Raw genomic sequence first — 26,227 nt, forward strand, 5'->3', positions numbered from 1 at the left:
CTGGGTTGCCACTGTGAATGGGTTGTCCTTGCTCACCCCTGAATGGAGCAAGTGGCCTGTACCAGCCTTCCCAGCTTGTCCTTGGAAGCGGGCATCATTGTGACCACAAGAGGGCAGCAAAAGCCAGAGATGATGGCACAAGACACACGTCTGCCAAGAAATCAGGCGAAATAAATGTTAAAAAAAAAATGAATTAGCACAGATCAAAGCCCTGAGCACTGAGTTCAAGGCAGCAGAATGAAGGAAGAAGTCCAAGAAGCTATCAATGAGAACACAGTTTCTACTTTTATGTGATGTAGAGATGAGGAAGTTTGCTGGTAATTATCCGTCTAAAACAGAATCTTAACATTGTATGTGCCCTGGACCCCTTTGGTAGTCTAATGCAGCTATGGAAGTCATATTTCTAACTGCATAAAAGGAAATTCATAGGATTAGAAAAGAAATCAATTATGTTGCAAATGCAGTTATCAAATTATGAAAAAACTGTGATACGGCAATTCATATGAGTCTTCATTAGCAACTCAAGGAACAAGATGGCAGACCTCTGGAATTTTGAAGTAGTGATCAGCATATAGGATATTTCTGAGATATCAGGAAGGAACTGCAGTGTGACATGAAAATGCCTCATTTCTCTGGACAGCCACAAAATCACCGGGTCTGCTGACCTGGTGCAGCGTTTTCACTGCATTCATAATGAAAGGGAAAGCTCAATTTTAGTTTGAGGCTATGAAAAGTAAAAAGCAAATTATTTTCCCACCCAATTTCATGGATCCTCTGAATTCATAGACCCCAAGGGGCCCATGAAGACCTGTGGAGAATCAGAGGCAGAGAGTCCGTAGGGAGTGGGAACCTCCAAAGGGGACCCAGGGTCTCCTCTGCCCCACTGCGTCCACAGACCCCTGCTCACTCCTCTTGCCTCAGTAGAAGCTGCCCAGGGTGACTTGTGTGACTTTCACTGATAAGGTTGTTTTTTTTTCTCCCTGAACGGTTTCTGGTCCCTGTAGCCGGGCTTATGAAAGATTTAGTACATGGCCAGGAGGCTAAACCACCGGGACAGTCCTGGCAGCCACCTGAAGGGCTTGCTGTTGGCACCCTGTCAGCGGCAGGATGAAACCTTGGCGTGCTTGTTAGGTTCGGGTCTGACTAACAGCGCTTGGGAGGGCACATGCCAGGGAGGCTCACAGGAGACAGGCAGCGCTCCCTGAGGCCAAGGAACCTCCTAGTGTGTGTGGGGGTGCTCACTGCATCCCCTCAAGGCCATCAACTGACTCCACATGACAGCCTGGCCATTTCTCCCAGCAGAGGAGTCAGTGTTAAACAGAGAGCTACCTGGTAAGCACTGAACTGAGGTGTGGCTAAGCCATGCTCTGCCAAGCACTTCCTGCGGGTAGCGATGGACACCTCTCTGCAAAGCATCTTGGTGATCATCACACCTCCACTCTGGGCATTTTGCAGATGGCAGCCAGGAGTCCTGGGTTCCAGCCTGGCTTTGGGATTTGAGCATGTTCCTTTCTCTCTTGAGCCTCCGTTTCTGCATCTAAAATGAAAGGCCAGTGTGAGATTGATGTATGAAGCAGGGCACCCAAAGCCGATGCTCTGTGACAACCTAGAGGGATAGGGTAGGGAGGGAGGTGGGGTGGGTTCAGGATGGGGGGGACACACGTACCCCTACAGCTGGTTCATATTGATGTATGGCAAAAAAATCTCAATATTGTAAAGCAATTATCCTCTAATTAAAATAAAATTTAAATTTATTTATTAAATAAATTAATTAATAATAAAATAAGATGAAAGGCCGCCCACAATGAACCTCGAGCCCCTTTTCAGCTCCTACCTGCTACAAACAGTGGTATGTTCCCAGGCCCAGCCAGCAGCTGCAGTTCTGCCCCCATCCTTCCCAACCTTCAAGAAAACCGCTCAGACACAGTTTTCACACATGAAAAGCAGCGCACACTGTGGCCAGACTTGTTCCTCACTAAAAGGCAGCTCAGGCCCTTCCAGCAGGAGCCCAAACTTGGCAAGTTTTATTTTTATTTATTTATTTTTAATCTCAATAGGTTTTGTTTTTGTTTGTTTGTTGGCCATGGTACCCAGCTTGTGGGATCCTAGTCAGGGAATTCTCCAGGCGAGTTTTAATAAATGTCTTGGACCCGAGATGAAATCTCCAATCTGAGACCTCCAAAAAGAAACCTGGGTGCCTCTCAGTTGCTCCAGTGGTTAAGACCCTGCACCTCCAACGCAGGGAGTGTGGGTTTGATCCCTGGTCGGGGAAATAAGATCCCACATGCCATGAGGCGTGGCAAAAATGTCAAAAAAGGAAGAAAGAAACCTGGGGCCGGCTGTTGACCCTGGCCGCCCATCCGTTCAGCAGAGTGAATTCCCAGACTTCACACGAGTGTCCGGAAGGGGTCAGCGGAGTGAGGGATCTGGTTCTCTCCCCACCGTGACAGGCAGTGGCTGGAATGAAACCTCAGAGACACAGCAGGGAGGTGGCCCCATGGCAGGCACGTCCCGGAGACACGGCCACGCTGTGCTTGTGACCACCCGCGGCTGCCTCTGGCCAACAACGTGACCGGCTTCCCTGACAGAGACGTCACCCAGCAGTGAGCAGCCTGCCCAAGGCTCCACCACAAATCCCTGGGCATTTACACAGCCAGGCACATCTCCCTAACGCCAGAAAGCTTTTTCAGAAATCTCACTGCGATGCCCGAAGTCAAAGGAGCCGGACAAATTCCCAGCAGGCTTGGTTTACACAGCACAGTGATCTGTCCAGAAGGGCTGGACCCCCATGCTCAATGGCAGGCTGGGTGCTCATAACAGACCCAGCGGTGGGCAGGGGAGAGGCTGGTGGTCCCATTTTCCAGATGAGGAAACAAGCTCAGAGAGGCTCACTGCTTGTCCTGGGTTGCATAGCTAGGAAGGGGCAAGAGCTTAGGTCTCCTTCCTCCTGTGACAGTGTTCTCCCTACCCAGGAAAATATAAGATAATCCACATTTTCAAGTCAGTTTGCTCCCATGGACCAGTCCCTATCTTGTTTGCGGGGAGCCCCGCCTCCTCCCAGGCCCCTCCCAGGCCCCTCCCAGGGAGAAGCTGCCTCCCAGGAGGAAGGTCACCATGTCCTTCAGCTGCTCCGAGGACTCCTCCAGCAAGGGCAGGCTACCCGTGTACATGCTGAACTTACATTCCCCAAACTGGAGACAGCCTGTCCTAGAGACACAAAGGAAAGCTCATAGGTCCCCAGACTCAATATGGACTCTGAATATGCATTTTTTCTTATTTATCAGATGAAAGCTTCTTTTAAAAAAAAATTGTGGCAATATGTGTATAAATATATATCATAAAATTCACCATTTTAACCATTTTAAAGTGTACAATTCCATAGCATTAATTACATTCAGAAAATTGTGCAACTGTCATCACCACTCATTTCCAAAACTGTTTCATCATCCCAGACAGAAACTCTGTGCTTAAACAATAACTTTCCAACTGCGCCACCCTCCCCGGCTCCTGGTAACCTCAGTTCTACTTTCTGTCTATGAATTTGCCTCTTCTTGGAACCTCATGGAAGTGGAATCACAAAATACAGGATAATGCATTTTTAAAAAGAGCTGGGGAGAGAAAAGAGGATGCCCGGGGCTGAAATTTCAGGCACCAGCATCAAGGTGGGGAGCACAGTGTTGAGCAGGGGACTTGTTGGTATCCTTCAAACCTTGCCAGACTGGAAACTATTAAATCAGCGTGAAGATAACGTTGCCCCTGTCTCCACTCTATTATATTTCCTGGAACCTGGACCAGAAACCAGCCAAACCAGCAAGAAAAAAACAATGGTGCCCTCTCTGCCATAGAGGCAGGACCCACAGACCAAAGGGATGAGGAAGCTCTCAGTGTCAGCAGTGGAGAGACCTTCTCTTTCTCAGAAAAACTCTGCAGGCTTGAAAGTCTTTGGTTACAAGCCTATTCTTCATTCACTCCAAAACCATTTTGCTAAGTCATCCCACCTTGCCCGACACAGGTCAGGTGACGACTATAGGGACGGACAGGATACCAGCCAGCCTTTCAGAACCTTGAGATCCTACATTGGCAGGTGAGACGCCACTGAAATCAGATGTTTGCAATACAGAGCAGTGAGTGCCAACTGCCTAGATAGAGGAGTGACTCAGAGAAGGGAGAAATCCATCCTTCAGAACTGGAGCTGGGTTCTGAAGGATGAATAGGAGCTCATCAGCTGGAGGAGGAAAAAGCACATCCTAGGCAAAGGGAGCAGCATGTAAACAGCATGGAGGCATCGAGACCCGAGGAGCCCCTGAGAGGGCAGTGTGGGAGGGACAAGTCAAGGAGCTGACCTCGGGCTTATGTGGGGGCTCTGAAGGACCCTCCTGCCCCTAGAATCCACAAATGATAATAGAAGAATGTTTCTGGGGGCTTCTCTATGGGGAGAGTGTTAGGTATGACTGGAGTGTTAGGGTGGGGAAGCACTGAGCCAGGGTGTGGTCACTACTGGCCTGATACTGGGTAAAGTATGAGTCACGAGAAGGCACTCAAGAACTTTAAATGAGGAAATCACATGATCAGATGTAGTAAAAGTCACTCCAGTGGGAGAGAAGCAGATGGGAATGGGGGGTGGGGGGGAGAGGAGGAGGGAGTAAGTGGGACCAGCAGAACAGTTATGATGTCCTAGGAGTTTAGGGAGAGGGATGTGAGCCTGAGCCAGGAGGCCCGGAGAAACGTGGGCTCCTGGAGCACTACCATGGAAGCAGAGTCAGGGGGGCCATTTATTCCATAGGTTGTATTTTAAAAGGCTGGGAGAGGGCTTCCCTGGCGGCTCCAAGGTAAAGAATCCGCCTGCCAATGCAAGAGACACGGGTTTCAACCCTGGTCCAGGAAGATCGTATGTGCCAAAGGAGCAACTAAGCCCCTGTATCACAACTATTGAGCCTGTACTCTAGAGCCCGGGAACTGCAACTACTGCAGCCCTTGCACCCTAGAGCCAGTGTGCCACAACAAGAGAAGCTATTGCAATGAGAAGCCTAGAACACTGCAACTAGAGAAGCCTAGAACACTGCAACTAGCCCCCGCCCGCTCTCCAGAACTAGAGGAAAAGCTCAAGCAGCAACGAAGACCCAGCACAGTCAAAAATAAATAAACATAATTATTTTTTTTAAAAAATGCTGGGAGAGCACTCATGACAATATTAACAATGCTTACCTCTGGGTGTTGGTAACGTGCTTAGTCTTTCAGTCATGTCAACACCAACAAAGCCTTGCCTGAATTTCTTGACCTGGCAGAGGACAGGGGTAGGAGTGGAAACATGGGGAGGGCAGCTCCTTCCTGCGCAAGTCATGAGTGAGGCTCCGTGTCGGGCACCACGTGGTTCCCAAGGCAGGACAGAGAGATCCCTGGTGACAGATGCACTTGGCTGCAGCATCTGGCCACTCCCAAGCTTTAACCCCGAAACTCAGGTGTTTTACCTGGTGCCTGGAACAGTGGCCAGGGTGGGCAATGTCTATTTGTCTGGCTCGCTTTGGCCCAGCAGCGGCAGAGGGCCACTGTTGGCCTGACATGCGTGCCAAGTCATGTCTGACTCTTTGGGATCCCATCGACTGTAGCCCGCCAGGCTCCTCTGGTCATGGGATTCTCTAGGCAAGAATACTGAGTGGGTTGCCATGCCCTCCTCCAGGGGATCTTCCCAACCTTGGGATCGAACCCGCGTTTCTTATGTCTCCTGCATTGGCAGGTGGGCTCTTTACCACTAGCACCACCTGGAAAGCCTGGCAGAACTTTTCAAGGGCCAGAGCAAGGGGCCTGGGTGGGACCACCACACTGGCTGGCTAGAGCCCTGGGTTTGCTGAGAAAAAGGAAGAAAGCAGTCTATTCCGTCTTGTAGAGCCTTTATAATTCAACTTTTTATTGAAGCATAACACACACAGAAAAATGCACCCACGTGTACAGCTTAATGAACTCTCATAAGATGACCAGACCCGTGGAACCAGCATCCTGGTCAAGACACAGAGTGTTACCAGCATCTCAGGATCCTGCCCTCCGTGCCCCTTCCAGTCAGTCATTAATTAATTTATTTCATTATATATTATATATTATCAATATAAATATTTATAATACTCATTTATAATATTTATTTATATTTTTATGTTTATATTATATTTATTATATATTATATAACTTATATTTATTATATATAATATATAAATATATATTATATATTTATATGTTTTATCTATATATATTTATATATATAATATATAATAACATATATAATATAATATATATCATATAATAATATATATTATATTATATATATTGTATGTAATATAATATATAATATATATAAAATAATATATACAATGTAATATAATATATAATAAAAATATATATTATATATAATATAAATATATATATTTATAATACTCATTTATTTTATATTTATGTTTTATTAATATATTTATATTATATATAATACATAGTATATGATATATACGATATATATAATATATATAATATATGATACATATAATATATCATATATATCATATATATACACATATATATACACATTCATATACATTATATATAAATATATATCTTTACATATTATAAATATAATATCTTTACATATTATAAATATAATATAATATTATATGTTATATATGATTATATATATTATGATTATATATAATATAAATATTATATATATTATATATATTATGATATATATTATATATGATTATATATATTATATATTATGATATATATGATTGTATATTATATATGATTATATATATTATATATTATGATATATATGATTGTATATTATATATGATTATATATATTATATATTATGATATATATGATTGTATATTATATATGATTATATATTATATGATTATATATTATAATCATATCATAATAATATATAATATTATATATTATGTATAATAAAATATATATTATAATATATATTATATATTTATATATTATATGTATTAATAATATATATTATATATACAATATATATTATATATAATATATTATATACATTATATATTATATATAATATATATTATATAATATATATTATATGGTATATATAATATTATATATACTATATATACTATATATTATATATAAATATATATTATATAATATATATTATATGGTATATATAATATTATATATACTATATATACTATATATTATATATAATATATATTATATATATATTATATATTATATATAAAATATAAATATATATATAAATATATAATTATATATAAATATTATATATATTATATAAAATAAAGATATTTATATATAATAATATATATAGTATATATAGTATATATAATAATATATATACCATATAATATATATTATAATATATAGTATATAATATATAATATATATTACATAATATATATAATATATAATAATATAATATATATACATTATATAATAATATATAATATATACAATAATATAATATATATTATTATATATTATATATAATATATACAATAATATAATATATATTATTATATATTATATATAATATATATTATACATATCTATTATATTATCTTAATAATCAAAGAAATGAGCCTACTCTGTACACTTCAAATGAAACAATCTCCCAAAGGTGTAAAATGAACAAGACAAGACAAAGAATTCCTTGTTGAATAATACCCACGCAATCGATCAGTTCAAATGGAGGGTGACCAGCTCTGGAAGGATGGAGAATTTTGGTATCGGCGGTAGCTGCAGAGAGGGAAATTGGGTGGATGGGGGCCTGAGCAGGAGTAGTGGCTGCCACACTATTTTTTGTGAATGGCACCCTCTGGAGTTGTGCCATGAGGCAGTCCTGGTGGAAAAAGGACTCTGCAACCTTGAGTAGCACAACACATTAAGTATTACCTAATGAAAAATGAAATTTAAATTTAAACGTATGTTTGGAAGGTAGAGTCAGGTCATTATGATAAAATAAGTTATTCCTTATACTTCTGAGGATTTGGGTCATTTATTTTTTTCATTCATTCAGGAAATACTGATTTAGTCCCAACCATGTGGGGTATGCTGAGTACACAGAAATGAGTAAAAGAGATCTTTACTCCTATGTGAAAGGCATGTATGCCTGGGAGTGTGAATATCATCAGCTATCACTCACTGAGCGCCTGCCTGGAGCCCAGGGTCCATGCAACAGACATTGTGGTCCAGAGCACAGTTCTGGGGATGACTATCTGGATGCTAAGCCTGCCTCTACACTTGAGAGATCATTAACCCTCTGTGCCTATTTTCTCATCTGTAAACAGGGACTAATAACAGTTTGTTCCTCATTGAGTTGTGGTGAGGATGAAATTAGCTGACACTTGTGAGGTTCTTTGAACAATTCCTGGCTGGGCTCACTGTGCAAGCATCGTGTGTGTTTATGACTCTTCGCCCAGTCCAGCATGCTTACAGATACAGTGGGAATGAGACAGCCACAGCCCACATGCACAGAGGGTTTACCACCCTTGGAGGCAGACATTAAACACATCATTACCATTTTTGTTACCAAAATAAATAGGTAACTATCACCACACATGCTGAGCACTCCTGAGCCATAAGGACTGCAGGTGGAGGAGGGAAAATGGCTGAGCCTATAGGAAGAGTCGGGGTCCAACTAGCAGAAGGGTGGAGAGGAAGGGTGTTCTAGGCCAGGGCACAGCTCGAGCAAAGGCAGGGAAGCACATGGAGGGAACTAGCTTCTGGTGCTGTTGGAGTGTATGATGCAAGGGAGATGCTGGGAGCAGGGACTGGAAGGGTAAGCAGAGGCCAGGTCATGAAGGAATTTGGATTTATCCCCAGAGCAATGGCAACTCACAAAGGTTTTCAGCAACAGAGTAACTTGGTAAGACTTGCCTTTTATGAAGATGGCTCTGACTGCAGGTAGCAGATGGACTGCTGCTGCTGCTGCTAAGTTGCTTCAGTCGTGTCTAACTCTGTGCGACCCCATAGACGGCAGCTCACCAGGCCCCTCCATCCCTGGGATTCTCCAGGCAAGAATACCGGAGTAGGTTGCCATTTCCCTCTCCAATGCATGCATGCATGCTAAGTCGCTTCAGTCATGTCCAACTCCGTGCAACCTCATGGACAGCAGCCCTTCAGGCTCCTCTGTCCACGGAATTCTCTAGGCAAGAATACTGGAGTGGGTTGCCATTTCCTTCTCCAAGATGGACTGCAGGGCGGGCAAAGTTGGAAGCAGGCAGATGAGAGAGGATGCCAGGTCAGAGAGATAAGCATCTAGTAAGTCTCCCTCCAGAAAAGAACCTTGCAGGACAGAGGCTGCCTTAACACTTCGTGTTCCCTGCTGGACCAGCTCGTGCTCAGCGGAGGTTACTCCTGTGAAGTGGGGATGAGGGATCGTACACACACAAGGGAGAAGGCTTTCTGTTTCCCTTCAGTTCTGCCAGGATAGGCCTTTTGGTCTGTTTTATTTCTTGCTGTATCTCCAGTGCCAACAACAAGGCCTGGCACATTGAAGGCACCCAATAAACGCTCACCGTCGGGGAGGTGGGGATGGCCAGAGCAAAGAGGATGTACAAGGGCAAGCAAGACGAGGCAACCAGGAAGGCAGGAGATAAACCACGTGGCTCAGCAGCCAAACAAGCAAGTACTTCAAGGAGCGATTTGTGGTCATGAAGTTCAAGGAGGATAAAACTTTCCCTGGCGGTCCAGTCGTAAAGAATCTGCCTTCCAATGCAGGGGACGATAGTTTGATCCCTGGTCAGGGAACTAAGATCCCACAAGCTGCAGGGCAACTAAGCCCAAACGTTGTAATTACTGAGCCTGTGCTCTAGAGCCCATGCACCCCAATTAGAGAAGCCTTTTGCTGAAACTAAAGAGGCCTGCTTGCCATAACAAAGTCCCAGCACAGCCAAATAGAAAAAAAGGGAGGATAAAGTCCAATAGGCGTCCATCAGATTTTGCAACTCTACTACCATGACAATGTTGTCACAGCTCTGTCAGCCAACAAGCACAGGGAGCATCACATACATATGTATACAGATCTTATTTAGGACCTGACCTCGAGGGGTACAAAAATAGTAGAAGACACAGCCCATTTCCTGATGTTCACCATCTAGTAAGGAAGATCTCGTTATTCACAACATAGCTCTCAGTATTGAAAGAAAAAAAAGAAAGTGAAGTTGCTCAGTCATGTCCAACTCTTTGGGACCCCATGGACTGTAGCCTACCAGGCTCCTCTGTCCATAGAATTTTCCAGGCAAGAGTACTGGAGTGGGTTGCCATTTCCTTTCTCCAGGGGATCTTCCCAACCCAGGGATCAAACCCGGGTCTCCCGCATTGCAGGGTAAAGCAGGCGCTTTACCGTCTGAGCCACCAGAGAAGCCCTATCACAGTATTATAAAACTCTATTTCTGATTTCTGTAGCTGTCCCCTGGATCACTTCACCAGAGTCCTATAACTTGATAATGTAAGCATGGAATAAATAGGTCCACAGACCTTGTCTTCACTCATTAATTCTTGAGGAAGGACTTGCTCAGTGTTTGCCAAGAGAGTTGCCTAAATACAACTGCAAATTTGCAAAATAGATGTTGCTGTAAGGAAGAAGGCATCCTAGCTGAAAAAGTATTTCATAAAAATTTTTTCATCACAATAGCAGAGACAAAGGATTGGGGAAATGCTGGCAGTCATTAGTATTGTCTAATTAATAGGTCAGATGCAAGTACACCCAATATGCAAATGACTGTTAACAATAACATGTATCAATACTTTGAACCAAAGTCAGTTGTGGTCCCTTTTACTTTTTCCTCCTAAACAATTCAGTGCTAAAGTCACTAGGTGGGGCAGAGAGGTAGGAGTTCATGGTGGGGATGGAGGGCAGGAAGTCATGAAGTCCCAAAGTGGGGGTCAGAGCCCTAGTGACAAGGAGGACTTATGCAGGGAGGGTGGCCTGGCCTGTGGTGTCACCAGCTGACGAGGGTAAGGGGGGGATTCTTCAGAGGGCTGAGGAATGGTAGCCTGGAATGTGGTATCAGAGAGTAAGGAGTGTATCTGCGTATATATGTGTACACAGGGTAATGTATATTCCTTAGCTTTGCCTGGTAGCAATAACATCTCAATAGGAATGAGCACATCTACTGTCCAGATCTTGGATTCTAAATACCATTTTCCATTAAAATGTGGGACTTGCCTTATGGCTCAGTAGATAACAATCTGCTTGTCAATCCTGGGGACACAGGATTGCGTCCTATCCGGGAAGATTCCACAAGCTATGGAGCAACTAAGCCCAGGCACTACAATTCCTGAAGCCCGCGCAGGCACTACAATTCCTGAAGCCCGCACACCCTAGAGCCAGCAAGTAGCAATTACTGAAGCCCATGTGCCTAGAGCCTGTGCTCTGCAACAAGAGAAGCCACTGCAATGAGAAGCCCATGCAATGCAACTAGAGAGTAGCCCCCACTCTCTGCAACTAGAGAAAGACCACATGCAGCCAAAAATAAATTGAAAAAATAAATACAAATAAATATAGCAATGTGTACATGTCAGAAAATTTTTTAAATGAATTAAGTCTCCTTGGAAAAATGGCTGATTCTAGAACTGTGACAAGGACGAAAGATGAGCCTATAACATCTTGTCATGCCAGAAAGTGAGGATGTGCTCAATGAATGATGAGTCCATGTAGGAAGGGCACAGATCAAAGGTGCTCTCACTAGTCAAACTGGGAATAAAGTGAGCTTTAAAATAAATAATGATGGGAATGGAGTATAACTCACTAACACGGGAAACCGTAAGTCCACATGGATATAAAAAATAAAGTTGATGAGGCATGGGATGTGTCCCTAAGGTTCCAAGTATCTCCCCATAGAATACCTACTAATTACAAAGAGGTGAAGACTAACTTTATAATGGAGAACGCTGGTAGACACCACCTTAAATCATGGGATCAAAGTGCTCATCGTGAGTATAGGAACAAATGAAAACGCTGAACCTCTAGGCAGGGTGTAAGAAGAAGAAGTGTCACTGCTGTGACATTCCTGCCAGAGATGCATCACCTGAATCTGACCAAGAGGAAACCTTAGAAAGGCATTCTACAAAGTCTGTGATCTTCAAAATGTCAAGGTCATGAAAGTCAAGGAGAGACTGAGGGGCTGTTCTTCCAGCCTGCAGGAGACCAAAAGGTATCACTTCACGCAAGAGTGATTCTGAGTTGGATCCTTTTGTGATAAAAGACACCATTGCAATGACTGGCAAACCCTGGATGGAGTCTGAGGCTTCCATGGCAGCTATGAATCTGTGTGAGCTTCCTGGTGTTGGTGGTTGTTTGATGAGGTGGGAGAGTATTTTTGTTTATAGAAAAATATAAGAAAGTATGAGAAGATGATGAGGATCAGGGCATCTTACTCTCAAACTGCCCTTGCAATTTTTCTGTCACTTGGTAACTGTTTCAAATTTTTTTAATGATAAGAAATAAATACAGAAAATTTAAATGGAAGGTAAACAAAGTGTGGTGTATACATATGATGGAATATTATTTAGCCTTTAAAAGGAAGGCAACCCTGTCACGTGAGACAACATGGGTGAATTTTGAGGACATTATGCTAAGTGAAATAGCAGGAGAGCAGGTGAAAGTCGTTCAGTCGTGTCCGACTCTTTGTGACCCCATGGACTATACAGTCCATGGAATTCTCCAGGCCAGAATACTGGAGTGGGTAGCCTTTCCCTTCTCCAGGGGATCTTCCCAACCCAGGGATCGAACCCAGGTCTCCCGCATTGCAGGCAGATTCTTTACCAGCTGAGCCACCAGGGAAGCCCTAGTGAAATAAGTGAAATGTCAGTCACAAAAGGACAAACGCCACGTGGTTCTACTTCTATGGGATATGAGAAGAGCCAGGCTCACAGACAGAAAACAGAAGAGTGGTTGCCAAGGTGAGACAGGCTTGGGACCTGGGACTCTTGGCTGCAGTGCCGCACTGCTTGCCCCTGGACACACCTCTCCTAGAGTAACAAAATACAAAAAAAAATCATATGAGACTGAAAATAACTTTATACACGTGCAGTTGGGGCAAATGCTGGACCCAAAAAGATACAAAGAGACAAAAAAAAAAAACAAACCCACCTGCTACTTCTGAAGAGCTTCTAACAAAAACAGGATGTTGGGAGCTAAAATAGGGTACTGTACATGCCCCCTGCACTCAACACCACCCAAGGGGTGGGCAAAATACCTAAGCCACCCCTCCTGCTGGACCCCTGGACACTCCCCTACCCTCATTCCATATAAAGAACCAGCTCACCCACCCCTCAGGGAGCAAGCAATCAGGGGATTCTGTTGTTTGTTCTCACTTCTCCCTGCTGCAGCAGGGGCCCCAATAAAGCCTTGCTTGGCCTCTAGTCAACTTCTTGTCTGGCCTCTTGTTCAATTGCTAAGTCGTGTCCGACTCTTTGTGACCTCATAGACTGCAGCATGCCAGGCTTCCCTGTCCTTCAGCATCTCCCATGGTTTGCTCAAACTCATGTCCATTGAGTCAGTGATGCCATCCAACCATCTCATCCTCTGTCGTCCCCTTCTCCTCCCACCTTCAATCTTTCCCAGTATCAGGGTCTTTTACAAAGAGTCGCCTCTTTGCATCAGGTGGCCAAGGTATTGGAGCTTCAGCTTCAGGATCAGTCCTTCCAATGAATATTTAGGACTGATTTCCTTCAGGATTGACTAGTTTGATCTCCTTGTTGTCCAAGGAACTCTCAAGAGTCTTCTCCAACACCACAGTTCAAAAGTATTAGTTCTCTGGTGCTCGGCCTTCTTTATGGTCCAACTCTCACCTCCACCCATGACTTTTGGAAAAACCATAGCTTTGACTAGACAGACCTTTGTCAGCAAAGTGATAGCTCTACTTTTTAATATGCTATATAGATTTATCATAGCTTTTCTTCTAAGAAGCAAGTGTCTTTTGATTTCATGACTGCAGTCACCGTTGGCAGTGATTTTTCAGTCCAAGAAAATAAAATTTGTTATTGTTTCCACTTTTCCCCATAGTCAATTTCTATTGACTGAGGAAGGCCAAGAACTCTGGTTGGTAAGATAGAGCTGGGGGAACAGGTGGATGGGGAATTAGTGCTTAATGGGGACGGATTTTCAGACAGGGATGAAGAAAAAGATCTCAAGGTGGTTGGTGGGGATGGTTGTACAATGTGTATGTACAATGTCACTGAACTGTACACTTAAAACTTGTTAAGATGTTAAGTCTTGTGATATATATATATATATATATTTTCCACAATAAAAATTAAAAAAGGAAACAAATTGTTAAGTTACATTCACATTAAATGTTTAGTTTCAAATTATTGGGGGGGGAAAGTGACACCAGAGTTTATGCGTGTCTTGAATTAAATATCAAATAGTCTCTAACTCAGGCTTCCTGTTCCAACATCATAGAAAGAATCTTATCTTGGAAGGGAAGGTTTCTGTATTTATGTTTCACATGGCCAAACATTAACTTTATCATTCTGAAAATTTGGGAAAACTCTTTCTGCCAAACCTGACTGTGAATGTCCATTCTTAGAGAGTTACAGAAGATGTGAGAGCCTTGTTCTTCAAAGCAAATCTGCTTGTAGTTACTAAGCCAAATAAAGCAATCCAACCCAGTGGCAGAACTCCAAGGTATGACAGTGCTACGGGCGAGAAAGGCAAGCCCGTGTGTTTCATAGTTTGCTTGGCCTGAAAAACTACAGCACGCACATTTGCTTATTTAGTTCAGAGATTCTGCAGTGCTCGGTCACACCAAATTCCTGTAAACCACAAAACAGGACACAGGGGACCCAGAGGCAATTTACATGTACGATGCTACTAACAGTGAGTGTGGAGTCATGTGGTTTCACGGATGAGTCCTAAGGATAAACCAGGAAGTTGCTTTAATGTTTGGCTACCATTCCACTGCATAGCTCCACCAATGGCATGACCTACAAGCCTACTTCAAGGTCACCACTCACTAGTTGGAGGAGTGGAAGGCTCCGTGCATGTCCACTGCTTGGGAAAGGACTGGCCGAGTGATAATGACCAGACACACTGCCTGCATCAACAGAAGACATGATGAGCTAAACAGCCAAGTACTTCGATTCACTGGGGCTCAGCCTCTTCATGTCAAGTCCCAGATATGCCAGGACAGACACTGCTTTAGAGCTTCCCAATGCTATGATTTTCTCTTTGTTTTGTTTGGCCACCCTGCATGGCATGTGGGATCTTAGTTCCCTGACCAGAGGTTGAACCTGTGCTCTCTGTTTTGGGAGCGCAGGTCTTAACCACTGGGCCACCAGGGAAGTCCCCCAAGGCTATGATTTTCAGAATCCGTTAACTATCTAGGCAGTAATTCGCGAGGTGATGGTGGTATGATTATCAATTTTTTAAAAAATTCATTTGTTAAGAGTATGTGTGTGTTTCTTTTAGTTCAGTCACTCAGTCGTGTCCGACTCTTTGCAACCCCATGAAACACAGCACGCCAGGCCACCCTGTCCATCACCAACTCCTGGAGCTCACCCAAACTCATGTCCATTGTGTCGGTGATACCATCCAACCATCTCATCCTCTGTCATCCCCTTCTCTTCCTGCCCTCAATCTTTCCCAGCATCAGGGTCTTTTCCAATGAGTCAGCTCTTCACATCAGGTGGCCAAAGTATTGGAGTTACAGCTTCAACATAAGACCCTCTAATGAATACCCAGGACTGATCTCCTTTAGGATGGACTGGTTGGATCTCCTTGCAGTCCAACGGACTCTCAAGAGTCTTCTACAACACCACAGTTCAAAAGCATCAATTCTTCGGTGCTCAGCTTTCTTTATAGTCCAACTCTCACATCCATACATGACCACTGGAAAAACCATAGCCTTGACTAGACGGACCTTTGTTGGCAAAGTGATGCCTCTGCTTTTTAATATGCTGTCTAGGTTGGTCACAGCTTTTCTTCCATTGAGTAAGTGTCTTTTAATTTCATGGCTGCAATCACCATCTACAGTGATTTTGGAGCCCAAGAAAATAAAGTCTGTCGCTGTTTCCATTGTTTCCCTATCTATTTGCCGTGAAGTGATGGGACCCAATGCCATGATCTTAGTTTTTTGAGTGCATCAATAGGGGTTGATTAATTATGACAAATATGCCATGTTAAAGTGAAATGTTAATAACGGGAAAAACTAGGTGTGGGGTATGAGGAAACTGTCTGTACTATCTTTGCAATAATCCCATAGATCTTAAATGTTCTAAAATAACTTTTTTTTTTTTAAAGGTAACTTGAACAAGGGCCGCCTTGCCAAAACTCCCTACACACACATCATACCTAAGGCAGCTATCTCATCAGGGCAAAGGGAGTTTTTGCTTGGAACCTCCATGGAGTGGGGAAGGGTATATAGGGAGGTGATGCCACCTAACGATCCTGATCTCCAAACGACTGTGAAGCAAGTATCGAGTCAGGCATCCAAACACCACTATTGATCTTAAGATAAAGTCCCTTGAGGAACCCTCAAGCCACATGCAGATTTGAGGCCACTGCCCACACTGCCCTGGGAATATAGAAGATCTAACCTACATCTAAGACACCACTGTGACAATGAGAAACTTAATAGTCAGGATACCTTAGTTAGGCTCTAACTAAAGAGCTCTCAAAATGACTGGCTTGCACAATAGGAATTTTTTTTAAAATTTTGTCTGTTTATTTTTGGCTGTGCTGGGTCTTCAGTGCTGCTCTGGCTTTTCTCTAGTTGCAGCAAGCAGGGCTACTTTCTCGTTGCAGCGCTTGGGCTTCTCACTGTGGCGGCTTCTCCTACTGCGGAGCACAGGCTCTAGGATGCACCGGTCTCAGTAGCTGCAACTCCCGGGCTCTAGAAGACAGGCTCAGTAGTTGTGGTTGCATGGGCTTAGTTGCTCCAAAGCATGTGGGATGTTCCCAGGTCATGGATTGAACCCATGTCTCCTGCATTAGCAGGCGGATTGTTTATCACTGAGCCACCAGGGAAGCGCCCAAGAATTTTTCTTTATTTGTGCCAATAAGCTATTGTAACACTCCACTCTGCCATCTTCATCTTCAGTGCCTCAGCCGTTCCTTAGCTAACTTTTCTGGCACTCTGGTTACCCTGATTTCAGGTATCATGTGGTGAAGCAACAACATCTGGCAGAAGAGATCGCCTCTTCAAGTGTGACTCTTTGAAGAGTACTTCTCAGGTACTTTGTAGAATGGCCCTGAGTGTGAGTTTGTCTGATGCTTTCTTATGATTAGACTGGAGAGTCTTGATTTGGGGGAAGAATATCACAGAGGTGCAAGTACAGCTCTTTAAAGGAGCAAGGAAGCTTCCCCTCACAACTCACTAGCCAGCCCCTTCCTAAACTAATCACTGGGAATAATGAAATTACCGTTATCAGTTTAGACCAATCAGGACATAGCCCTGAGTCATCAGGAAGGATATCTACAAAACCAAAGGGGGTACAAATGACTACTGAAGGGGTCAGCACCAGTGTGTGCTATATGTAAAAACCCTGAAAGGCAGAGAGAGCCTTTACTTTAAAGAGACTTCATTAACATGATTAAACATTAAAACAAATCTAGTTTAAAAGGAAAGACTTTTAAGTGTCAAATTTACTTCTTTCTCCAACATTACCACCATCCAGAAGGATTTTAGATCATTTACACATGATAAATCTCTCTTCTCAGCTTTTGAGGGAGCAGCAGGAATAAAGGAAACACCTCTAAAAGACAATTTTCATCTATGGATCATCTAGATACCTAGGGTAATGTTTCCCAGACTAGTGTGCTTTGCTACATTCTTCTGTATCATGGTAACAAGCAGGCCATGAAAACAGTAATCTGTGATCAAATTAACTGATACAGAATAAGTTAAACAAAATTAAATAGGCTTCTTTACTAACACATCTCTCAGAGCCTTTATATGCCAGCAGGATTATAAATTCCAAGAGGAGGATATACTACTTACACTGTTCAACATTTTCCTCCAAAAAGAAGGTTTTCCCTTTTTGTCCTGACCACCTATGAACAATTTCTAGGACAGTATTCTGTTTAACACCACTTTGAGAAATACTGCTGTAAGGGGAAAACAAAGATCCAAGAATACAGTTTATTATTATTAGACAGTTGCAGGGTGTGTGGGGGGGTGATATCCAGAAAAGAATAAGGATACTGAAGAAGGTAGGAAGAAAATCCAGAGAATTCAATGATAAAGATGCAAGAAAAGAGATAGTTTCCAAAATGTTTGAGACACTCAATTGAGAAATTGAACAAAATAAGAATAAAAATGCTTTCTGATTTGACCAGGAAGACTGCCATTTGGGACCTTCAAGAAAAGAGCTTCAGAAAAGAGGAGGAAAGAAGGATGGTATAAAGAATGAAAAAAATTAGGATGGGGATGAAAAAAGAAATACACAAAACATTTATAGACCACCAATAACTAGAGTTTAGCAGTGAAAGTAAAAACAAAGACATTGGTTGATTGGGAGAATGGAGTATATAGAAGAATACAAAAAATTTTAGAACAGCGAACACCTACATATGGCTGAAGGTAAAAGTGAAAACCTACTGAAAGAAACTGATAATCACAGTCCAATAGATGGAAAAAATGGAATCCAAAGTATAAATTACTAGAAAAGACTTATCTTTCTTTTTAGATTGTAGAGAATTTGAATAGTAATGCCTAACCATCCAAGTCTGAAGATCTCCTTTTAATACTACAAAATTTCATGGATTTCTGCTTATTCCGCCCAAGAGAATTTTTCAATATGTAGCTAAGTTTGCTGATCTGTTACTCCTCTCAGAAGCTATGTTATGGTGAAGGTGTGGGCTATTGAAAAGTACTTACCTGAGGGCCTCAATCTTCATGAAATAAGAGACAAGGTAGAGGTTGGTGACAATAAGAAAGCTGGGAGCTCAGGAGATTTTAATTTATAATGATTAACTGTAAATAATTGACATACAAAATAAAAACTTACAATGGAAACACACACACACAAAAACAAGGTGAAGATTACCAAAAGAGGGTCCAGAAATTTTCACAGGTCTGGTATATCAACAAATATTGCATAGGTCATAAGTTAATAATATAGTTTCCAATATACTGGTGAGAACAAAGACTACTCAGCATGGGTCTAGTTACAGTCTAGCCTTAAACTTTCACAATTTAAACCTAGTATGGCTTCCCAACACTAACCCTAAAAGTTAAGCATACAAAATTGCATTTTTATTTCCATTTGAGATCAATTAGGATAATGATTCTGTTGCTTAGAATGTATTTTTAGATTCTTTTGGGCTAATTTCACTAACAATTCAAACTGAGTACATAATTTTGAATTACCTATATCCAAGTTACAAGTGTGGCTCATATATGGCTCCACAGCCCACCTATAAAAATATTTTGATCACAAAAAAAGGCAGTAATTCTGATTCTTTAACTGCTTAATACATAGCCCTACAGAGATTTAAGAGAAGTTAGAAATAGGAAAAGGAGTACATCAAGGCTGTATATTGTTACCCTGCTTATTTAACTTATATGCATCATGAGAAACGCTGGGCTGGAAGAAACACAAGCTGGAATCAAGATTGCCGGGAGAAATATCAATAACCTCAGATATGCGGATGACACCACCCTTATGGCAGAAAGTGAAGAAGAACTAAAGAGCCTCTTGATGAAGGTGAAGGAGGAGAGTGAAAAAGTTGGCTTAAAGCTCAACGTTCAGAAAACTAAGATCATGGCATCTGGTCCCATCACTTCATGGGAAATAGATGGGGAAACAGTGGAAACAGTGTCAGACTTTATTTTTGGGGGCTCCAAAATCACTGCTGATGGTGATTGCAGCCATGAAATTAAAAGACGCTTACTCCTTGGAAGGAAGGTTATGGCCAACCTAGATAGCATATTTAAAAGCAGAGACATTACTTTGCCAACAAAAGTACGTCTAGTCAAGGCTATGGTTTTTCCAGTGGTCATGTATGGATGTGAGAGTTGGACGGTAAAGAAAGCTGAGCGCCAAAGAATTGATGCTTTTGAACTGTGGTGTTGGAGAAGACTCTTGAGAGTCCCTTGGACTGCAAGGAGATCCAATCAATCCATCCTAAAAGAGATCAATCCTGGGTGTTCATTGGAAGGTCTGATGTTGAAGCTGAAACTCCAATACTTTGGCCACCTCATGCGAAGGGTTGACTCATTGGAAAAGACCCTAATGCTGGGTAGGATTGGGGGCAGAAGGAGAAGGGGACGACAGAGGATGAGATGGTTGGATGGCATAACCGACTCGATGGACATGGGTTTGGGTGGACTCCTGGAGTTGGTGATGGACAGAGAGGCCTGGCGTGCTGCAATTCATGGGGTTGCAAAGAGTTGGACTCGACTGAGCGACTGAACTGAACTGAGACTGCTTAAAAAATATATGGTGATCGCCTTAAGTATAAGGGTTAGAGGAGGCCACATTCTTTAAATAAAGAAATTAATAATGATCAGTGTGCACAGAATAAAGGATAAGGCAAAAATACTCACACCAAATTTGGCAGTCTCTAGAATCTGTGTGTCTGTAAAGGTGAGGCGACCGGCCACATAGGCGAGATGATCAGCAGCTGAACTTGGAGAAAAGACGGCATCCACGTAGAGGTCACTGGTCAGAACCAAACACTTAAAGTTTCGTCTAGCAGGGACCGGAAAATGTGGCAGTGGTAAACCAATTAAAGTCTGACAGAAATAGGGTTGCTAGCAGTAAAGGGAGCCTCCAAGGCTGCAATTCTGGAAGGCATAGGCAGCCACGGCCAGGGGAACACCCCCACCACGGAGCTGAAAGAAACTATGGGGGTTGATGGAAGAGGGTTCGTCCTTACCCTGTCATCTTCACATCTTTTCCCCAGGCCCTCCCTGGTCTGCAGCCGGCTGCTGAGGCGGCCATAACCGGCCTCTTTCTGGTCAATCTGTTTCTTGTGCGAGTCCACCAAGAGCAGGAGGTCCGAATGCGCTTTTCCAGGCGCCCCCGGGCCACCTCGGTGCGCAGGACCTGGCCCTGCAGTTCTGCCACCTCCTCCTGAAGCAAGACGTGGCGGGAGGAGATGCTCCAGTAACTGAAGGCGAGGACCGCGATCACCACCAGCAGGACCACCAGAACGAAAAAGGGCATGGCGGCCGGCCCGCCGGTTCGCCCCGACGCCCATCAGGGGGCCGAACCAGGCTGTGCTCCGGTGCCTCGGCGCCGACACCTGCGGGCAGAAGCTCATGCAGCGGCTGATGAGTTGCCTCGGGGACGCGGACCCAGCGCCCACTGAAGCTGGAGGCCGGCGGATCCGCCCGCCCGCGAACCGGAGAAGGGGGCCGGGCCGCAAGACGCAGGCCCCTCCCCGTACCCCCTTCAAATCCTGCCAAAGCGGGTTCCCTAGGCTTTCAACTAGACCCTGCACCAGCTGGGAGGAACCAAGAGAACCCAGCAGCCCGAACCCCAGGCCCAACACCTCAGGGTTAGGAGGCGGGGAAAGAAGCTGGAAGGGGGTGGGCTTAATTCTGGCCCCGCCCATTGGCTGGGTCTGGGTCGCCAAAGGAGCCGTTTTCCTAGGTTCCCTTGACTGTCGTTCACGTCATGTACTTCTTATTGTCAAATTCAGACTTAAATTGAAGAAAGTGGGGGAAACCACTATACCATTCAGGTTATGACCTAAATCAAATCCCTTACGATTATACAGTGGAAGTGACAAATGGATTCAAGGGATTAGATCTGATAGACAGAGTACCTGAAGAACTATGGATGGAGGTTCGTAACATTGTACAAGAGGCAGTGATCAAGACCATCCCCAAGAAAAAGAAATGCAAAAAGGCAAAATGGTTCTCTGAGGAGGCCTTACAAATAGCTGAGAAAAGAAGAGAAGTGAAAGGCAGAGGAGAAAAGGAAAGATATACCCATCTGAATGCAGAGTTCCAAAGAATAGCAAGGAGAGATAAGAAAGCCTTCCTCAGTGATCAATGCAAAGAAATAGAGGAAACTAATAGAATAGAAAAGACGAGATCTCTTCAAGAAAATTAGAGATACCAAGGGAACATTTCATGCAAAGATGGGCTCGATAAAGGACAGAAATGGTATGGACCTAACAGAAGCAGAAGATATTAAGAAGAGGTGGCAAGAATACACAGAAGAACTATACAAAAAAGAGCTTCATGACCTGGATAACCACGATGGTGTGATCACTCATCTAGAGCCAGACATCCTGGAAAGCGAGGTCAAGTGGGCCTTAGGAAGCCTCACTATGAACAAAGCTATGGAATTCCAGTTGAGCTATTTCAAATCCTGAAAGATGATGCTGTGAAAGTGCTGCACGCAATATGCCAGCAAATTTGGAAAACTCAGCAGTGGCCACAGGAGTGGAAAGGATCGGTTTTCATGCCAATCCCAAAGAAAGGCAATGCCAGAGAATGTTCAAACTATTGCACAATTGCACTCATCTCACACGCTAGCAAAGTAATTCTCAAAATTCTCCAAGCCAGGCTTCAACAGGACATGAACCGTGAACTTCCAGATGTTCAAGCTGGATTTAGAAAAAGCAGAGGAACCAGAGATCCAATTGCCAACATACATAGGATCATGGAAAAAGCAAGAGAATACCAGAAAAATATCTACTTCTGATTTATTGATTATGGCAAAGCCTTTGACTGTGTAGATCACCACAAACTGTGGAAAATTCTTCAAGAGATGGGAATACCAGACTGCCTTACCTGCCTCCTGAGAAATCTGTATGTAGGTCAAGAAGCAACAGTTAGAACTGTACATGGAAGAACAGACTGGTTCCAAATTGAGAAAGGAGTACGTCAAGGTTGTATATTGTCACCTTGCTTATTTAACTTCTATGAAGAGTACATCATGTGAAATGCTGGGCTGGATGAAGCATAAGCTAGAATCAAGATCACCTGGAAAAATATAAATAACCTCAGATATGCAGATGACACCACATTTATGGCAGAAAGTGAAAAAGAACTAAAGAGCCTCTTGATGAAAGTGAAAGAGGAGAGGGAAAAAGTTGGCTTAAAACTCAACATTCAGAAAACTAAGATTATTGCTTCCGGTCTCATCACTTCATGGCAAATAGATGGGAAAACAATGGAAACAGTGACATACTTTATTTTGGGGGGCTCTAAAATTACTGCAGATGGTGACTGCAGCCATGAAATTAAAAGACTCTTGCTCCTTGTAAGAAAAACTGTGATCAACCTAGACAGCATATTAAAAAGCAGAAACATTACTTTGCCAACAAAGGTCCATCTAGTCAAAGCTATGGTTTTTCCTGTAGTCATGTATAGATGTGAGAGTTGGACTATAAAGAAAGCTGAGCGCTGAAGAATTGATGCTTTTGAACTGTGGTGTTGGAGAAGACTCTTGAGAGTCCCTTGGACTGCAAGGAGATCCAACCAGTCCATCCTAAAGGAAATCAGTCCTGAATATTCATTGGAAGGACTGATGCTGAAGCTGAAACTCCAATACTTTGGTCACCTGATGTGAAGAGCTGACTCATTGGAAAAGACCCTGATGCTGGGAAAGACTGAGGGCAGGAAGAGAAGGGGACAACAGAGGATGAGATGGTTGGATGGCATCACCGACTTGATGGACGTGAGTTTGATGGACAACTCCGGGAGTTGGTGATGGATAGGGAAGCTTGGCGTGCTGCAGTCCATGGGGTCGCAAAGAGTCGTACAGGACTGAGCGACTGAAGTGAACTGAACTGTCGACGCCTCCTCTTCTCGCGAGAAAGTGGACTTCTCTCGCTCCTCTTTGTCTTATCTGGCGAGATTTATATCTGTGTAGAAGTGTGTGGTCCTTTTGGCTGTCTGGGTTAGCTGTTGTACCTGAGCCGGAATCTCTTCAGCTTTTACCTGGTGAATACCGTTGACCCACGGTCTAGGCCCTCCTGAGAGTTTTTGTTTTTGAGGACGTCTGAGGCTGCGACCGCCATGTAGGGTAAACTTAGGTGAGCCGTGGCGTAAGGGGCGACAAGGAAGATTTTGTACTTGCGTCAGTATATTTTCTCGCTTGTGCTGACATTGTGAAGAGAAAACAACAACCAAAAGAAAATGACCATGAAATAGCAGTGTCCCAAATATTACAGAGAAAAGCAAGAAGAACTAGAACTAAGCTTTATGACTGAAAGGGGTGGTGCCAGCCTGGTTTTCAAGATTACTGCTTTCACACTAAGGGAATGAACTTCAGAAAGGGTGAGCTTTTAGAAACTCTTCCTAAACTCACTGTTGCTTTTGCTTCGAGCTAGGCTTCCAGATAGAAAGTCCAGAAGCTGCCCACAATGAATAATAACTCATGCTGTTACTAATAGCAAGCACATGCTAGGAGAGAAATAATAGCTCTCTTAAACAAATTGTTTCTGCATGCTTTGTTGTTGTTTAGTTGTCAGTTCGTGTCCCATTCTTTTGGGACCCCATGGACTGTAGCCCTCCAGGCTCCTCTGTCCATGGAATTTTCCAGGCAAGAATATTGGGAGTGGGTTGCCATCTCCTCCAGGGAACCTTCCTGACCCAAGGATTGAACCAGTGTCTCCTGTGTTGGCAGACAGATGCTTTACCATCTGAGTCACAAGGGAAACCGTTTTCCATGTTATCCTCTCAGCAACACAGTTTTACAGATGAGGAATCCAAAACACAAAGGTGTCCCAGAAACTTTCTCAAAGTCCCGTATCTTGAGACAGAATTAGGCTTGAATTTGGATCATCAGTATCTTAACATTATTACTCTTTGCATTATAACAGGATACTAAAACCCCCCAAATGCAAAAACTTTGGTATTTTCATTCAAACCAGAGTGGTATGATTTTGAGGCAGGAAGACTTGTCACAGAATAATTATTCTGTGCTTCCTATCCATTTCAAAAATAAAGTTACCTGCCTAATAGTCCTAGAGTAGCCTGGAAAAATTATTGCATCCTCAAAGAGTGATGATTTCTCTCCTGCAGATACAAAAAAACCCACCAAAATTATTAATATTTACTTCACATCCAGCTTGAGTCCTTTGCTCTGGCTTCATAAGATCCAAGAAAGGACACCCTCGAAGGACAACCAGAGTTTGGCAAAAAAAAAAAAATAAGCAAGACAAAGATGGGACTTTCACATTCACATACATTTTTTTATAAGGTGCTTAACTCTTTGCTACCAATATTCCATTTTACAGATGTGGAAGTACCTTGCCCAGAGTCATACATCTAGTAAGTGGCAGGGCTGAAGCTGGAAAACAAATCCTCTTTCCGCCCTTCTCCCAGGGAAAAGTCTCAGCCAACTCCCTAAAGAGCTCTGAAGCAGGGATGACCTTTTAGAGTTGTCCTGAGTTGGATGGGTCCAGACATTTATACCCCCACACGGACCAGGTTTTGGATAGTTAAGGGGAAAGGTCACAGGCACAGGAAGGGGTATGATATTAGCATGGGAGATATTTAAAAGAAGTTCTTAGAGTCAAAATATTGGTAATCTCAAACCTAAAGGGTTGTGGTTTTATAATGTCAGAAACTGTACAGATAGTTTATACTCGTGATAATAAGTATATGTTTAGTGTTCACTGATTAAGAAAATATATAATGGAAAAAGGTGAAGTCACTAGTAATTTTAAATAAGTTTTTATTTTATTCATCACCATAGCATCTCAGACTTTTTTTCAAAAGTTGCGAGATTATGCAGAAATTATTTATTCAATATATAGACAAAGATTAGTGAACAAATAGATTCATTCACACCCCCACCACAAACTGAAAACCACTGCTATAGTAATAGCAACATTAGTAGCAACATTATTTCTATTAATTTTTATTGGGTTATAGTTGCTTTACAAGGATGTGTTAGTTTCTACTGTACAGCAAAGTTAATTAGCTGTACATATACGTATATGCCCTCTTTTTTTGACTTCCTTTGCATTTAACTCACCACAGGGTATCAAGTAGAGTTCCCTGTGCTATACTATACGTTCTCATTAGTTATCTATTTTATACAAACTATCAATAATGTATATATGTCAGTCCCAATCTCCTGATTGCTCCCACCCCTCCTTTCCCCTGTGATATCCATACATTTGTTCTCTATGTCTGTGTCTCTACTTTGGCTTTGCAAATAAGGTAATCTATACCATTTTTCTAGATTCCATATATATGTGTTAATATATGGCATTATGTTATTGGAATCCTACTTTGTTCAGGGCTTTATATCATGGAGTGTGTGTTAATTG

At 42.7% G+C, this 26,227-nt stretch overlaps 1 protein-coding gene across 1 annotated transcript; it reads right to left on the reverse strand.

Annotated features, from left to right (window-relative positions):
• Nucleotides 1-25,093, reverse strand: LOC145528980 (uncharacterized). Its single transcript, XM_081548311.1, has 3 exons — nucleotides 20,532-25,093; nucleotides 1,330-1,537; nucleotides 1-150 (listed from the first exon to the last, which is right to left on the reverse strand). The coding sequence occupies exon 1, from the start codon at nucleotides 21,542-21,544 to the stop codon at nucleotides 20,714-20,716; it is 831 nt and encodes a 276-aa protein (XP_081404437.1). The 5' UTR covers nucleotides 21,545-25,093; the 3' UTR covers nucleotides 1-150; nucleotides 1,330-1,537; nucleotides 20,532-20,713.
• Nucleotides 25,094-26,227: the final 1,134 nt, after the last annotated feature.

The sequence above is a fragment of the Giraffa tippelskirchi genome, chromosome 12, assembly GCF_054371585.1.
Source record: "Giraffa tippelskirchi isolate mGirTip1 chromosome 12, T2T-mGirTip1v1.2.pri, whole genome shotgun sequence".
Taxonomy (NCBI): Eukaryota; Metazoa; Chordata; class Mammalia; order Artiodactyla; family Giraffidae; genus Giraffa; species Giraffa tippelskirchi.